The sequence below is a fragment of the Rana temporaria genome, chromosome 2 (genome assembly GCF_905171775.1).
Source record: "Rana temporaria chromosome 2, aRanTem1.1, whole genome shotgun sequence".
Classification (NCBI taxonomy): domain Eukaryota; kingdom Metazoa; phylum Chordata; class Amphibia; order Anura; family Ranidae; genus Rana; species Rana temporaria.
Genome location: NC_053490.1, coordinates 16,626,733 through 16,643,770, shown reverse-complemented (window position 1 = coordinate 16,643,770; position 17,038 = coordinate 16,626,733). Strand labels below are relative to the sequence as shown.

Below are 17,038 nucleotides of genomic sequence, written 5' to 3'. Positions count from 1 at the left end.
GTGTAGGTCCAGCCAAAACTTTTTTGTTTAGATGGCGTGGGGAAGGATTAGAACTCCTGTATGGAAAGTAGTGTTGAAATAAAGATAAAAGTGCAAAGACAATGGATATGGTTCCAAATCTTAGTGCAATAATTGCAAAAAAAAAAAAAAAATTGTATTGCCACGCATGTTTTGCACGTGTTTTTTTTTTTTTGCACCTCTATTATATTTGTGCAATAGGGATTTGTTTGTTTGCACTTTACCATCACTACAGCATTTGCTGTTAGGTCAAGTTACTAACAAAGCCAGTACATTAAAGGTTCCTTCTTGGATTTCACATTTGTTTTAGCAATTATTGCACTAAGATTTGGAACCATATCCATTGTCCCTATCGGGGATTTTTGCACTTTGCACTTTTATCATCTTTATTTCAACAGCTCAGCACTACTTTCTATACACACTATTCAATATAAGGTATGGTCATACTTTTTCCAAGTGTTTTGTAGCAGTTGATACATCACTTACACATCTCATAGTAGCGCGGAAATACCTTTTATACATAGAACTCCTGTATGGTTTTTACTGCTACCCAGAGCTCTGTTAATTACCGTATTTAATCGGCGTATACCGCGCACTTTTTTGCCCTGAAAATCGTAGTACACTCGGGTATAGTCGGGCAGTCTCGGCTCCTTCCGCGCTCACGTCCTGGACGTACAGGACGTCAGCGCGGGTAGCCGAGCATTGCCGACAATACACGAGTGTACTGCGCTCTGTATATGTCGGCGCAGTATTCAAAACTCGGCGCGGGAAACGAGCGGGGAGGACGCGAGGACGCCGCAGAAGGACGCCGGATCCGACGAAGAGGACACCCGAAGCCGCAGACGGACGCCGGACCCGACGAAGAGAACAACCAAAGCCGCAGAAGGACGCCGGACCCGACGAAGAGGACACCCGAAGCCGCAGAAGGACGCCGGACCCGACGAAGAGGACACCCGAAGCCGCAGAAGGACGCCGGACCCGACGAGGCCGCTGATGGACGCCGCGCAAAACACCAAAACTGGAAGTACAAAAAAAAACTTTTTTCCCCACAGGATTGGGGGCAACTTTAGGGGTGCGCGGTATACGCGGGAGCTCGTTATACCACAATAAATACGGTAGCTTTCCCCTCACTTCCAGTCCTGTTGATAACGTTTCACCAGTCAGGTAGGAGAAAATATCCAACAGCAGCAAAAAAAATAAAATAAAAATGCTTTACTGTGGAACCTTGGATTACGAGCATAATCCGTTCCAGGAGAATGCTCGTTATTCAAAAAGTACTTGCATATCAAAGTGAGTTTCCCCATTGAAGTCAATGGAAACCAAAATAATTTGTTCCGCATTGACTTCAATGGCATGCAATACTGCATGCGGCCAGAGTCGGGGGGCACCGGAGAGCCTTGAAAACACTCGGAAAGGGCAGAGGACACCCCCCCCCCCCACAAACCTTAGGCCAAACGCAGTATTGCACACCGCTTTGGCTTGAATGCTGGTGAATCCTGCTCGTTTTGTGAGGCAGTCGCAAACCCGAGTCAGGATTTTTATAAGTAGAGTGCTCGTATTGCGAAACGCTCGTTAACCGCATTACTCGCATTCCGAGGTTCCACTGTAGTAGAGTAGGAGAAGCTAGAACCCGTCAGATTTTTATTTCTGTATGCATGTTGCTGATTAAGCCCTAATTCCTGTCTGGCGTTTTTTTTTTCTTCTAGGGAGCATGCACCTTTTTTTGATAGTACCTCCTCCTGCTCGCAGCCTCCTATAGGACAAGTCTTACTGCTTATGCATGCAAAGCGGGGAGCTGGCTGTGATTCATCAAGAAGTCACAGCCAGCTCCCAAATCAAAGATGGTGGCACTGTGGACAAAAATCAGCTGCGCGAGGACAGCGCTGGACTCCATGGACTGGTAAGTACTTGACAGTGAAGTGGTGTGAACTGACCAATAAGGGCATAATGCAATTTCACTTGTCCACGCATTGGGGCTAGGCTAGGCAAGGTTGCCTAGTGCAGCCTAATGCACTTGGTGCAAATAGGACCCGGGTTTTGGTAAATGCAGTCAGTGACCGCATAAGATCACTCCAGAGACTTGTTAACCACTTAACGCCCGCCGCACGTCTATTTACGTCCACAGAATGGCACGTACAGTTTGATGGGCGTATATATACGTCCCCGCCTTTCCGCAGGTCGGGGGTCCGATCGGGACCCCCCCGCTGCGGGCGGATTCCCGCGGGGAGCGATCCGGGACGACGGCGCGGCTCCCCGCGGGGAGCGATCCGGGACGACGGCGCGGCTATTTGTTTAAACAAATAGCCGCCCCGTTGCGATCGCTCCCTGGAGCTGAAGAACGGGGAGAGCCGTATGTAAACACGGCTTCCCCGTGCTTCACTGTGGCGGCTGCATCGATCGAGTGATCCCTTTTATAGGGAGACTCGATCGATGACGTCAGTCCTACAGCCACACCCCCCTACAGTTGTAAACACACACTAGGTGAACCCTAACTCCTACAGCGCCCCCTGTGGTTAACTCCCAAACTGCAACTGTCATTTTCACAATAAACACTGCAATTTAAATGCATTTTTTGCTGTGAAAATGACAATGGTCCCAAAAATGTGTCAAAATTGTCCGAAGTGTCCGCCATAATGTCGCAGTCACGAAAAAAAATCGCTGAATGCCGCCAATAGTAGTAAAAAAAAAAAAATTAATAAAAATGCAAAAAAACTATCCCCTATTTTGTAAACGCTATAAATTTTGCGCAAACCAATCGATAAACACTTATTGCGATTTTTTTTACCAAAAATAGGTAGAAGAATACGTATCGGCCTAAACTGAGGAACAAAAAAAAATTTTATATATGTTTTTGGGGGATATTTATTATAGCAAAAAGTAAAAAATATTGCATTTTTTTCAAAATTGTCGCTCTATTTTTGTTTATAGCGCAAAAAATAAAAACCGCAGAGGTGATCAAATACCACCAAAATAAAGCTCTATTTGTGGGGAAAAAAGGACGCCAATTTTGTTTGGGAGCCACGTCGCACGACCGCGCAATTGTCTGTTAAAGCGACGCAGTGCCGAATCGCAAAACCTGGCCTGGGCATTTAGCAACAAAATGGTCCGGAGCTTAAGTGGTTAATGAAGCAACAGACCTTTCTGTGAATAGGTTTATGAGATAAATCCTGCTGCCTCCAAACATGGCGGCTCTACCTCAGGCACAGCCCACCAGAGAGATGACCCGAGCACCCTCCGCAATTACCTGCCCTTGATGTTGTCCAGCTGGCTGCGGAGCGACGCTTTGTGCTGCTCTAGAACGTCTTTCAGCGGGACAGTGCAATGCTCTCGGTGTTCTCCCTCCGTGCATTCTACACACATGGCGGTCTCGCAGGGTCCGCAGTAATACTCCATGGTCTGCAGGGGGACAGGGAACAGACTCAGTGACCGGAGGAGGAAGAGAGAACGTTTTTCTACGTTAGATCTGCAGAAGGCGCTGCACCTACCTTGCCCTGGTGGTTGGGGCAGGAAAGTGAGGTACCAGAGGGGTGCCCCTCTCCTGGCAGCACGCTTTGCTCCTGGCGGCCGCTCTCCGGGCTGCGCTGGAGAACCTCCATGAGGTTTGTGATGAAGAAGTTGTTCTGCAGGGCGGACACCCCCCGTTCTGGAAGGATGGAAGTCTGACGGCATACCGGGCAGGAAAGGGTCAGGCTCTGCGGTGGGATGTAGCTCTGCAGGCACCTGTGGAACCAAACCAAGAGAATGATGAGAGAGAGAGAGAGAGAGAGAGAGAGAGAGAGAGAGAGAGAGAGAGAGAGAGAGAGAGAGAGAGAGAGAGAGAGAGAACGAGAGAACGAGAGAGAACGAGAGAACGAGAGAACGAGAGAACGAGAGAACGAGAGAACGAGAGAGAGAGAGAGAGAGAGAACGAGAACGAGAGAGTGAGAGTGAGACAGAGAGAGTACAAAAAGGCTGCCAACCATCTAACACAATAGACCATAAAGCAGGTTGGATATAAAATTGATTAACCACTTCCATACCAGGCACTTACGCACCTTCCTGCCCAAGCCAATTTTCAGCACTGTCGCAATTTGAATGACAATTGCGCGGTCATGCTACACTGTACCCCAATTGAAATTTTTATCATTTTGTTCCCACAAATAGAGCTTTCTTTTGGTGGTATTTGATCACCTCTGCGATTTTTATTTTGTGCCCAACAACTAAAAAAAGGCCGACATTTTTTAAAAAAATTACGTTTTTATTTTTTTTTGATAATTTTTTTTTCTAAATAAGTAAGTTTTTTTCTTCAATTCATACAGAGCGCAGTACACTCGTGTATTGTCGGCAACTCTCGCGCTGACGTCCTGTACGTCCAGGACGTGAGCGCGGAAGGAGCCAAGACTGCCCGACTATACCCGAGTGTACTGCGCTCGGTATATGTCGGCGCAGTATTCAAAACTCGGTGTGGGAAAGCGGGTATCGGCGTATACCACGCACCCACGATTTTGAAAATCAGGGCAAAAAAGTGCGTGGTATACGCCGATAAATACGGTAATGTGTTTTTGCGGCAATTTGTGTTTTGTAATCTGCCCAACAACAAATTGACCCCCCCCCAAAAAAAAGAATTTTTTATATATATATATATATATATATATATATATATATATATATATATTTAAGGCTATTATTAGCCAACTCGGCTAACTAATCGATTATGAAAATAATCGTTAGTTGCAGCCCGAATAGGAACACCGATCAGTCACCTCCCCCAGTCAGTCCCCTGCACCCACAGTTAGAATCCCTCCCTAGGACACACATTTAACCTCTTGATCGCCCCCTAGTGTTAAGCCCTTCCCTGCCAGTCACATTTACACAGTAATCAGTGCATATTTACAGCACTGATCGCTGTATAAATGTGAATGGTCAGAAAAATGTGTCAAAAGTGTTCGATATGTCAGTCTCAGTCACAATAAAAAAAATATATTGTGTTTTTTTCAAAACCGCAGAGGTGATCAAATACCACAAAAAAAAGCTCTATTTATGTAGGGGGGGGGATTCATTTTAGTACAATGTTGCATGACCGCGCAATTGTCATTCAAATTGCGACAGCGCTGAAAACTAAAAATTGGTCTGGGCAGGAAGGGGGTGAAAATGCCCGGTATTGAAGTGGTTAAATATTCTAACTACCAACAAGAATGAGTCCTTACATTTAAAGAGCACCTGTCATTTCAGATCCATCATGGCAGCGCCTGTTAGTGGGCATCCACTCACCTGCTGCCACCACGTCCCTCACTTTGTTGTGTCACTGCCGCATCACCAGCTTCCCCATTAAAGTGAATAGGGCATTCGTGAGACAAGAGCGGGTCAGAGGAGGAGCAGCTGCGGGACAGAGATGACAGTTGCTCCTTAAAAATTATGATTTAAATCGAGCCTTTTTTCTAGCGATTTAAACGGACTTGAATTAAAACCAAATCCACCTTGCAGTAAAGTAAAACAATAAAAGGTAAACCTGGTCAATGGATCAATAAAAAGTGATAGTAGGAATTCATTCAAACATACCCTATTTATCGGCGTATAACGCGCACTTTTTTCCCCTTAAAATCAGGGGAAAATCGTGGGTGCGCGTTATACGCCGATCCTCGCTGTCTCAGAGCGCCGCCGACAAAGACTGAGCCGAGCAGCCACGCGAGAGGAGCCAAACACACCGGAAATCCGGCTCTGCACAGCTCGACCGAGGCGCCAAACTCAAACACACAACGCTGCAACCCCCGGCAGACGGACACCGGACAAGGCCGCCGATGGACGCGACGCCGGGCAAGACAGCAGACGGACACCGACAAGGCTGGACGGACCCCACGCAAGGCCGCAGACGGACGCCGGACAAGGCCACCGGGCAAGACAGCAGACCGACACGGCTGGACGGACCCCGCGCAAAGGCCAAAATCGTGGGTGAGCGCTATACGCCGATCCTCGCTGTCTCAGAGCGCCGCCGACAAAGACCGAGCTGAGTGTACAGGGCACTCGGCTAGGCTCGGCTAGGCCTGTCCACGCTCGGCTCCGCCCGCAGCCACACGAGAGGAGCCGAACACACCGGAAATCCGGCTCTGCACAGCTCGACCAAGGCGCCAAACTTAAACACACAACGCTGCAACCCCCGGCAGACGGACACCGGACAAGGCCTGCCGATGGACGCGACGACGCGACGCCGGGCAAGAGAGCAGACGGACACCGGACAAGACCGCCAATGGACGGCGGGCAAGACAGCAGACGGACACCAACAAGGCTGGACGGACCCCGCGCAAGGCCGCAGACGGACGCCGGACAAGGCCGCCGATGGATGCCAGGCAAGACAGCAGACGGACACCGACAAGGCTGGACGGACCACGCACAAGGCCGCAGACGGACGCCGGACAAGGCATCCAAAATGCAAGTTTTTTTCTTAAACTTCCCCTTCTAAGCTTGGGGTGCGCGTTATACGCTGATAAATACGGTAACTAAAGAAGTGGTACTGTGCAGCTTTTATAAAGAATAAAATACATAGAACTATATTCATGATAAACAGAAGTAGTACTGTTCATACATAACGAGTACTCAGACACCGACAAGGATGCCCGGCATACAGGACAAGGGAAGTGGTACTGTGCAAAGTCCATACATACAGAATAAGAACAGATACTGAGAATTACACCCGGCATACAGGACAAGAGAAGTGCCTCTATGCAGTCTGTATATAATGTAGGGGTGCAAACTGCACTGGTGACACGCAAATACTCATTAGACGTAAAAGTCCAGAAAAGGGAAGTCTGGAGAAGATCCTCCTGTGTTGGCATCTATAAATGTCCCTCATTGTCTGAACTTCCCTTAGCAACTTCCTGTGTTTGGGAGATTCATGCTATACTTGTTGTACCTCCTTGGTCAGAGAGTTCCTTAAGTTAGAGGAGATGACAGAACGTCAGCAGTGACCTACACGTGGCTTCCTGCTTAAAGCAGAACTCTGACCTTCCATTAAAAAAAAAAAAAGTGCTGCAGTACATATTAATAGTTGTATCTGCACCAAGCATTTCCTGCAAAGCCCCACAAATACCTATTCATCCTGCCAGTGGAGTTTACCTGATGCAGCTTCCCTTGATGGTGTGACAACGCTGCTCCACTGCTTCTGAATACAGGGTAGAGTTGTCATTATCACATGTGAGAAGATGTTGCAGGGGGTGTGGCTATCAACATTGTCACTGCCGATTCTCAAGCCTATAGCTGGTCAATCGACACCCGACCACACTTTTTTTTTTTTAAAGTGTATTTTGTGCGTGTACTCGAGAGAGGAGCCGGACTGCAGGAGTTGGGAGTAGGCAGGCCCCCTCCAAAGGCAATTTGCCATCTTTCTCCATGCCCCGGGTGGCAATGGCGGGTGCGTGACGGGGTCCTCCCACACAGCCCGCCCTACCTGCTCCGCTTTGAAGCCCAACGGGGCAGAGGGACTCCCTATAAGGGAGTGAGAGGATCTAGCCCGCTCAACCAGCCCCGTTAGTCCTTCGCCTCTCTTTTTTAGAGACTGCGTGGTCAAAGTGCGTGCATGTTAACCCAATTTCGAACGCGTCACCCGACCACACCTAACCCCGCCCTCTGTTTTCTGCATTAGCAGCGCTCCCGCTGTTCCTGGAAACCTCCCCCTTTGACCTGCAGCGTCTGGGAGGGGAGTGGGTGAGACACGAAATGAAGGAGGATTGGGCTCAGTGAGAGCAGGCTTCACTTCCTGGTTCCCTACTGCACATGCGCGAGTGTTGTCGTCTGGGACCTGTGTGTCTCCCAGAAGACAGCGGGGGGACGAAGTAGGCGCCGGATGTGGCGTAGGTCGCCGAGGAAACCTATGTCTGGAAGTGGAAGCAAATACCTGGATTACACAGGTATCTGCTCCCTCCTCCCCCTGAAAGGTACCAAAATGTGACACCGGAGGAGGGGAGGGTTCCGAATAGCAGAAGTTAAATTTTTGGGTGGAACGCCGCTTTAATGTCACTATGGTCAGCTCCACACAACACAACACAATAGGTTTGATTTACTAAAACTGGAGCAGCATCACATCAGCTTATTTTTTTTTTGTCAAAGCTTAATTGAAAACACCAACGTGACATGAAGACACCAACATTTTTTTCCCCACTGCCCAACACTATTATAAAGACAATCATAAACCTGCTCCAGGCCAGCACAACACCTGACACCACCATAAAGAGGCAACTATTGACATTTTCACATCATCACGATGAAGACACATGCGTCACACCACGTCTTGCACCTTCATGAAGATGCAATTGGCATTCTCTTCCACACCAACATGAAGACCATCACTTTCATGGATACACATTCATACTAGAGGTCGACCGATATTTGGCCATTTTGGAGAAATCGGCCGATTTTTATCCAAATTTGGCCGATATTTAACATGGCCACTAGCGGTGGCGCGGCTCCGGAGCTAGGCCGAAGCCGCGGCCTTTCCTGATGCTGTGACCGCGGCGGCAATCCACGGATTGCCGCCACGGTCACAGCATCAGGAAAGGCCGCGGCTTCGGCTTAGCTCCGGAGCTTCGGCCATCTTGGTACACCCAGCGCGGCAGCCCTCCTCTCTGTTTACACCCACAGAGGAGGAGGGGCCCGCGCTCGTGGGACAGACACCACTCTGGTGTCTGTACTACAGTGGGGGGGGGGTCTGTACTGAGGGGGGGGTCTGTACTGAGGAGGGGGGTGGGTGTCTAGTGCCAATAAGTGCCCAGTGCCCCCTGCCAGTGCCAATAAGTGCCACTTGCCGTCCAGTGCCATCTGCCAATGCCACCTGCCAGTGCCAATACCAGTGCCACCTTCTATCCAGTGCCAATACCAGTGCCACCATCCAGTGCCAATACCAGTGCCACCTTCTATCCAGTGCCAACTTCTATCCAGTGCCACCATCCAGTGCCAATACGAGTGCCACCTTCTATCCAGTGCCAATACGAGTGCCACCTTCTATCCAGTGCCAATACCAGTGCCACCTTCTATCCAGTGCCACCATCCAGTGCCAATACCAGTGCCACCATCCAGTGCCAATACCAGTGCCACCTTCCATCCAGTGCCAACTAAAGCCATCGGTGCCACCTGCCAATGCCAACCAGTGCCATCTGCCAGTGCTAACTATTGCCATCCAGTGCCAATTAGTGCCACCTGCCAGTCAGTGCCAATTGCCAGTGTCACCTGTTAGTGCCACTCTGTGCCATCTGCCAGTGCCAACCAGTGCCATCTGCCAATCAGTGCCATCTGCTAGTACCATCTTTCAGTGCCATCCAGTGCAACCTGCAAGTTCCAATAAGTGCCACCTGCCAATCAGTGCCTTCTGCTGGTGCCATCTTCCAGTGCCTATTAGTGGCATCCAGTGCCACGAGTCAGTGCCACCAAAAAAATTAAAATCGGCCTAAAATATCGGCCGCCCCGATTTCAAAATATCGGCATCGGCCAGAGAAAAACCTGTATCGGTCGACCTCTAATTCATACGCTAATCGATATCAAGATACTGTCCCACACTTCCATGGAGCCACAACTGTCATCCTCCTCTGTATCAACACAATGTCTGACATTTTCATGAAGACACAACTCTATACCTCAACATTAACACAATGCCGAACACTTCCACGAACACACGACTCTACACCTCATGAACAGAACATCCAAAACTTCCATGAACACATATCCCTATATTTCAACATCAACACATAACCACACACTTCAACACCAATACACTGACCATCACTTCTATGAAGACACAACCATACACTTCAACATAATGCCCAAACACTTCCATGAAGACGCAACTTTATACCTCAAGATCAACACAACAAGCACTTCCATGAACACATGACTCTACACCTCATCAACACAATGTCCAAGACTTCCATAAACACATAACCCCTACACGTCAACACCAATACAATGGCCATGACTTCTATGAAGACACAACCATACACTTCAACATAATGTCCAAACACTTCCACAAAGACGCAATTCTATACCTCAACATCAACACACATTTCTGTGAACACACAATTCTACACTTAACGCAATGTCCAAGACTTCCATGAACACGTAACCCTGTGCTTTAGCATTAATACAATGGCCATCACGTCCATAAATACACAACCATACACTTCAACATAATGTCCAAAACACTTCCAAGAAGACACAAATCTATACCGCAACATCAACACAGTGTCTAACCATTTCAATTAAGACAACTATACGCCCAATATTAAGACAATACCAAATGCTGCCAAGAAAACAAAAAAACACTATGGCCCGGATTTACAGACACTGGCGCATATTTATGCCGCCGTAGCGTATCTCCTTTACGCTATGCTGACGCAGCGCAGAGGAGGCAAGCACTGAATTCACAAAGCACTTCCTCCCAAATCTGCGCTGGGTTTCTCAGGCGCAAGTCGGCGTAAGTGGTAGTGGGCGTGAGCCATGCTGATGAGGCGTGACCCCATGCAAATGATGGGCCGAGTGCCAGACAGATACGTATCGCCAACTGCGCAAGTGCCGTCCAGTGGGCGCATCTCAGTGCACATGCTCACAATCACGTTGGAACAACTGCCTAAGATACGTCGGATCACTGCCTACGGCGTGAACGTAACCTACGCCTAGTCATATTCACGTCCTACGTAATACATGTCGGCTTGTGTTCCCTGGTGCAGCCCTTTGCATGGATGCTGCCGAGTTACACCTCCTTTATGGGGCATAACTTTACGCCGGACGTATGACTTTACGCGCACTGCGTCGGACGGACGTACGTTCGTGAATCGGCGTATCTCCCTCATTTGCATATGTGAATAGAAAATCAATGGGAGCGCCAAATACGTCCAGCGTAAATATGCGCCCACTCTACGCCGGTGTAGGCAAGTTACGTCGGTCGGATGAAGCCTAGTTTCAGGCGTATCTTAGTTTCTGAGTCCGGCGCATATTTGCACTCACACGGCGTATCTCGAGATACGTCCGCGCAAGTGCTTTGTGAATCCGGGCCTATCTCTCCACATTAACCATAACTCCCATGGATACACAACTATAGATTTCAACAAAACACAATGTTCAAACATTTCCATGAAAAAACACAACTCTACACAAACAATAACACAATGTCGAACACTTTTTTGAAGACACAGCCCTATACATCAACACAATGTCTAACACTTCCAAGCAAAGCCCTACTCAACAAAATGTTCCTCAATATCAACACCATGTATGGGAATTACATGAAGGCACAATTGTGATCGTTGTCCACACCAAAACAAGATCCACCACTTTCCCAGAGAGACAATCTCACCCTTCTTCATCAACACACTATAAGAAAATTCCATCAAGACACAAAGACAAGACTCCCTCAAATTGGCAGGATACATGGCATTTCCATTAAGACAAAATAAAAATATACCTCTACAGGAACGTCAACACCATAAGCTCAATTCACAAAGCCCAGATACCAGAATAAGGATTCTTATTTTAAAGTTACATTTAAAGTCCAATAAAATGTAATAATAGCCACAGTCTAAATAAAGATCCTTAACCAAGTGAATTGAGCTTTTAGTATGACAATTCTGTGAAGATACAATCATAATTAGTGGTGCAACGGATTGTCATTGATCTGCGATCCGAACCGAAGATATTGTTTCGAACCGCACACGTGTGATCCGCGGATTGATTTCTGGAAAAAAAAGTTGTGTGCATGTTCAGTCCACACACAGCATGGTCATGGCGAGTGGAGGAACGGAGGAGCTTGAACGCCCCGCGTCATTTAACCACTTAAGACCCGGACCTTTAGGCAGCTAAATGCCCAGGCCAGGTTTTGCGATTCGGCACTGCGTCGCTTTAACAGACAATTGCGCGGTCGTGCGACGTGGCTCCCAAACAAAATTTGGCGTCCTTTTTTCCCCACAAATAGAGCTTTCATTTGGTGGTATTTGATCACCTCTGCGGTTTTTATTTTTTGCGCTATAAACAAAAATAGAGCAACAATTTTGAAAAAAATTCAATATTTTTTACTTTTTGCTGTAATAAATATCCCCAAAAACATATATAAAAAAAAATTTTCCTCAGTTTAGGCCGATACGTATTCTTCTACCTAATTTTGGTAAAAAAATCGCAATAAGCGTTTATTGATTGGTTTGCGCAAAATTTATAGCGTTTACAAAATAGGGGATATTTTTATTGCATTTTTATTATTTTTTTTTTTTTTTTTTTTACTACTAATGGCGTCGATTAGCGATTTTTTTCGTGACTGCGACATTATGGTGGACACTTCGGACAATTTTGACACATTTTTGGGACCATTGTCATTTTCACAGCAAAACATGCATTTGAATTGCATTCTTTATTGTGAAAATGACAGTTGCAGTTTGGGAGTTAACCACAGGTGGCGCTGTAGGAGTTAGTGTTCACCTAGTGTGTGTTTACAATAGTAGGGGGGTGTGGCTGTAGGTCTGATGTCATCGATTGTGTCTCCCCTATAAAGGGGATGACACGATCGATGCGCCGCCACAGTGAAGCACGGGGAAGCCGTGTTTACACGCGGCTCTCCCCGTTCTTCAGTTCCGGGGAGCGATCGCGACGGAGCGGCTATAAACGAATAGCCGCGCCATCGTCCCGGATCGCTACCCGAGGGAATCCGCCCGCCGCACGCAGCGGGGGGGGGGGGGGTCCCGAACGGACCCCCGACCCGCACAAAGGCAAGGACGTATATATACGCCCTTCTGCCTGTCCGTGCCATTTTGCGGAAGTAAATAGTCGTGCGGCGGGCGTTAAGTGGTTAAATCCCCTGTATGAGAGCATTTTGGCTTCCCTGTCAAATATAATGATGAAGGAAAGAGGTTAGTGGATAAAACCGTGATGGTGTGTAGGCACTGTGGCACAAAAAAGCCATATGACAGTGGAAACACATCAAGCATGGCCACGCATGAAGCGACATCACCCTGGTGTTTCACTGACAGGAGTGAAAATGAAAACGAAAGCTGTTCAACAACCGCTCATCAGCACAGCATTTAAGCAGCCCCTCGTTGCACGATCAGACCGGGCTAAAGCCATTACAAACGCCATTGGTGTGTTTATAGGTGCAGATATGAGGCCATATTCGGTTGTGCAAAACAAGGGCTTTAAACACATGCTGAAAGTGCTTGAGCCACGTTACAACATTTTTTTTTTGCTGATCCGAAAAAAGATCCGATCCGTGACTCTGATCCGAGAAACGATCCGAACCGTACGTTTTTTGATCCGTTGCACCCCTAATCATAATGGCCAAAGAGTTAGAGGGGACTATATTGACCCCATACATAATGAGGAAGGACATCTGGTTACAAAGGATGGAAAGAAGGCGAAGGTATTGAAATTATTCTTCTCCTAAGTCTTCACAAGGGAATCGGGGGCTTCAGTAACCAAAACTGCAGTGTATATCCTCATGACACATCACAGGAAGCACCTCCATGGTTAACAGAGGACAGAATTAAAATTAGACTTGGGAAACTTAACATTAATAAATCACCAGGACCAGATGGCCTGCATCCGAGGGTACTTGGAGATCTCAGTCAAGTAATTGCCAGACCATTGTTCCTAATTTTTACTGACAGTCTACTGACTGGAATGGTACCAGCTAATTAGAGAAAGGCCAATTTGGCACCAATATTTAAAAAGGGCCCAAAATACATCCATAGGAAATACAGACCAGTTAGCCTAACATCAATAGTATGCAAGCTCTTGGAGGGGATGATAAGGGACTATATACAAGATTTTAGTAATGAGAACTGTATCATTAGCAGTAATCAGCATAGATTCATAAAAGGATCGTTCTTCCCAAACCAATTACCCTTCTATGAGGAGGTGAGTTGCCATCTAGATAAAGGAAGGCCCGTAGACATGGTGTAGCTGGATTTTGCAAAAGCATCTGACACAATTCTCCATAAAATGTTTACTATACAAAGTAAGGTCTGTTGACATGGACCATAGGATGAGTACATGGATTGAAAACTGGCTACAAGGGTCAGTTCAGAGGGTGGCAATAAATGGGGAGTACTTGGAATGGTCAGGGATGAGTAGTGGGGTCCCCCAGGGTTCTGTGCTGGGACCAATTCTATTTAATTTGTTCATAAATGATCTGGAGAATGGAATAAACAGCTCAATCTCTGTATTTGCAGACAATGGCCCAGATTCAGGTACATTTGCGCTATATTTGCGGAGGCGCAGGGCAATGATTTTGCCCTGCGCCCCAGCAAATATTTTGCGCTGCCCTCGATTCACGGAGCAGTAGCTCCGTAAATTGCGAGGGCGCGCCGGCAAAATTGCCCGGCGTAAGCGTGCGCAATGTAAATGATCCCGCCGGGGGCGGGAATCATTTAAATTAGGCGCGCTCCCGCGCCGAGCGTAGAGCGCATGCTCCGTCGGGAAACTTTCCCGACGTGCATTGCGGCAAATGACGTCGCAAGGACGTCATTTGCTTCAAAGTGAACGTGAATGGCGTCCAGCGCCATTCACGAATCACTTACGCAAACGACGTGAAATTCAAATTTCACGTCGCGGGAAGGGCGGCTATACTTTAGCATTGGCTGCGCCTGCTATTAGCAGGAGCAGCCTTACGCTAAAGATGCCGTACGGAAACTCCGTACCTTGCGTACGCAGGGCCCGCGCAACTTTGTGAATTGGTGTTAGTATGCAATTTGCATACTATACGCTGATCACAATGGGAGCGCCCCCTAGCGGTCAACGCAAGAATGCAGCCTAAAATCTGCGTGGCATAAGAGCCTTATGCCACGCAAATTTTAGGCTGCAGTCGGCGTAGCGATGTTCCTGAATCAGGAGCATTCGCTACGCCGGAGCAAGTAAGCAATTGCGCCGTGTAACCTATGGTTACACGGGCGCAATTGCTTCTTGAATCTGGCCCAATACTAAGCTAAACAGGGCAATAACTTCACCGCAGGATGTGGAAAGTGGAAACCTTGCAAAATTAGGTTTAATGTAGAAAAATAATGCATTTAAGTGGCAAAAACATGAATGCAATCTATACACTGGGGGGAGAACCTCTGGGGGAATCTAGGGTGGAAAGGACCTGGGGGTCCTAGTAGATGATAGGCTCAGCAATGGCATGCAATGCCAAGCTACTGCTAACAAAGCAAACAGAATATTGGCATTAAAAAGGGGATCAACTCCATAGATAAAATGATTCTCCCGCGCTACAAGACTCTGGTCCGGCTGCACCTGGAGTATGCCGTCCAGTTCTGGGCACCAGTCCTCGGGAAGGATGTACTGGAAATGGAGCGAGTACAAAGAAGGGCAACAAAGCTAATAAGGGGACTGGAGGATATTAGTTATGAGGAAAGGTTGTGAGCACTGAACTTATTCTCTCTGGAGAAGAGACGCTTGAGAGGGGATACGATTTCCATGTACAAATACCGTACTGGTGACCCTACAGTGGGGATCAAACTTTTTTGCAGAAGGGAGTTATCGCAGGCGGTGGTCTCAGCAGGGAGCATCAATAGTTTTAAAAATATATTAGATAAGCACAAAAACACATTACATGCTTTTCTGCAGCTTCTCCATTGAAGTATATTGAACCAAGAAAAAAAAATCAAAATGGCACCGTTTTGCGCTAAAAAGTCCTTGCCCTTTCCAAATACGCAGCAGCGGGAAAAAAAATCATGGATGTGAACGTGTCCCATAGGAAAACATGTAAATGATCTGTATTGAGTTTCTGCAAAAAGCACCAAAAAACACAGAGGTGTGACCCCCGGCCTGAGATGTTTAGTAACCTAATGGGGTTAAAATAACAGAAATAAGTACAAAAAGAGCAAATAATCGCTACTGTAAGGGGTTCATTTTTTTTACTGTGGGACAGTGAAAGTAATATTTACAGTATCAATTTGCTTTTTTGTACTATAAAAGGCAATTTTTTATATTTTTTTAACTCCATTATGTTACTGGCCGATTAATCGATTATGAAAATTGTAATCGATTAATTTCATAATCGATTAGTTGTCGATTAATCGATTAGTTGTTTCAGCCCTAAAACCATCAATGTGTTACTTCACATCAACACAGTGGTCTACACATCTATGAATTATAATAAAAAAAAGTGGCGTTACACCAACGAGTAAATGAAGACAATTTTAACCACTTGCCGCCCGTCTTATGCACAAAAAGACGTCGGCAAAGTGGTTTCAATATCCTGAGTGGACGTCATATGACGTCCTCAGGATATTGAGCCGCTGCGCGCCCCTGGGGGCGCGCATCGCGGCGATCGTTGTTGCAGGGTGTCAGTCTGACACACCGCAACACTGATCTAGGTAAAGAGTCTCTCACGGAGACTCTTAACCACGTGATCAGCCGTGTCCAATCACGGCTGATCACGATGTAAACAGGAAAAGCCAGTAATCGGCTTTTCCTAACTCGCGTCTGTCAGATCGGCAGCTCCTCTGACAGGGGGGGGTTTGTGGTGATCGATTATCAGCACAGCCCCCCCGAGGATGCCCACACTGGACCACCAGGGATGCCACTAGACAACCAGGAATGCAAAACACACACTAGACCACCAGGGATGACAGAAATAATGGATGCCAATCAGTGCCCACAATGGGCATCACTGATTGTCAGGCATTGTTTTGCACTGATTGGCATCCATTAGTACAACACATACGTTAGTGCCACCTATCAGTGCCCATCTATGCCCATCTGTGCCGCCTATCAGTGCCCATCCATGCCGCCTATCCGTGCCGCATATATGTGCCCATCATCAGTGCCCATCAATGCCACCTCATCGGTACCCATCAGTGCCGCCTTATCAGTGAAGGAGAAAAAAACGTACTTATTTACAATGTTTTATAACAGAAACGAAAAAAAAATATTCAGGTCATGTTTTCAGGCTTTTCATTATTTTGCACAGCTGATTTAATCAGTTTCACTGCCTTAGTAATTACCACAGCTTTTTAATCTGAGGGAAATGCTGAGAACATGACCTGTTGGGGTACTTGAGGACTGGAGTTGAGAAACATTG

The 17,038-nt window shown here is 47.2% G+C and overlaps 1 protein-coding gene across 2 annotated transcripts in view; it reads right to left on the bottom strand.

Moving 5' to 3' along the window:
• TRIM3 (tripartite motif containing 3) overlaps nucleotides 1-17,038 on the bottom strand; it is a 50,971-nt gene that overhangs the window by 24,829 nt on the left and 9,104 nt on the right. For both annotated transcript variants that reach the window (XR_005747317.1, XM_040339880.1), the window contains exons 3-4: nucleotides 3,504-3,738; nucleotides 3,263-3,414 (exon numbers count right to left, since the gene is read on the bottom strand). Coding sequence is in view for 1 of the 2 variants with exons in the window: in XM_040339880.1 (XP_040195814.1) it covers nucleotides 3,263-3,414; nucleotides 3,504-3,738 (387 nt within the window). In the remaining variant the exon portion in view is untranslated. The remainder of the gene's footprint in view (nucleotides 1-3,262; nucleotides 3,415-3,503; nucleotides 3,739-17,038) is intronic.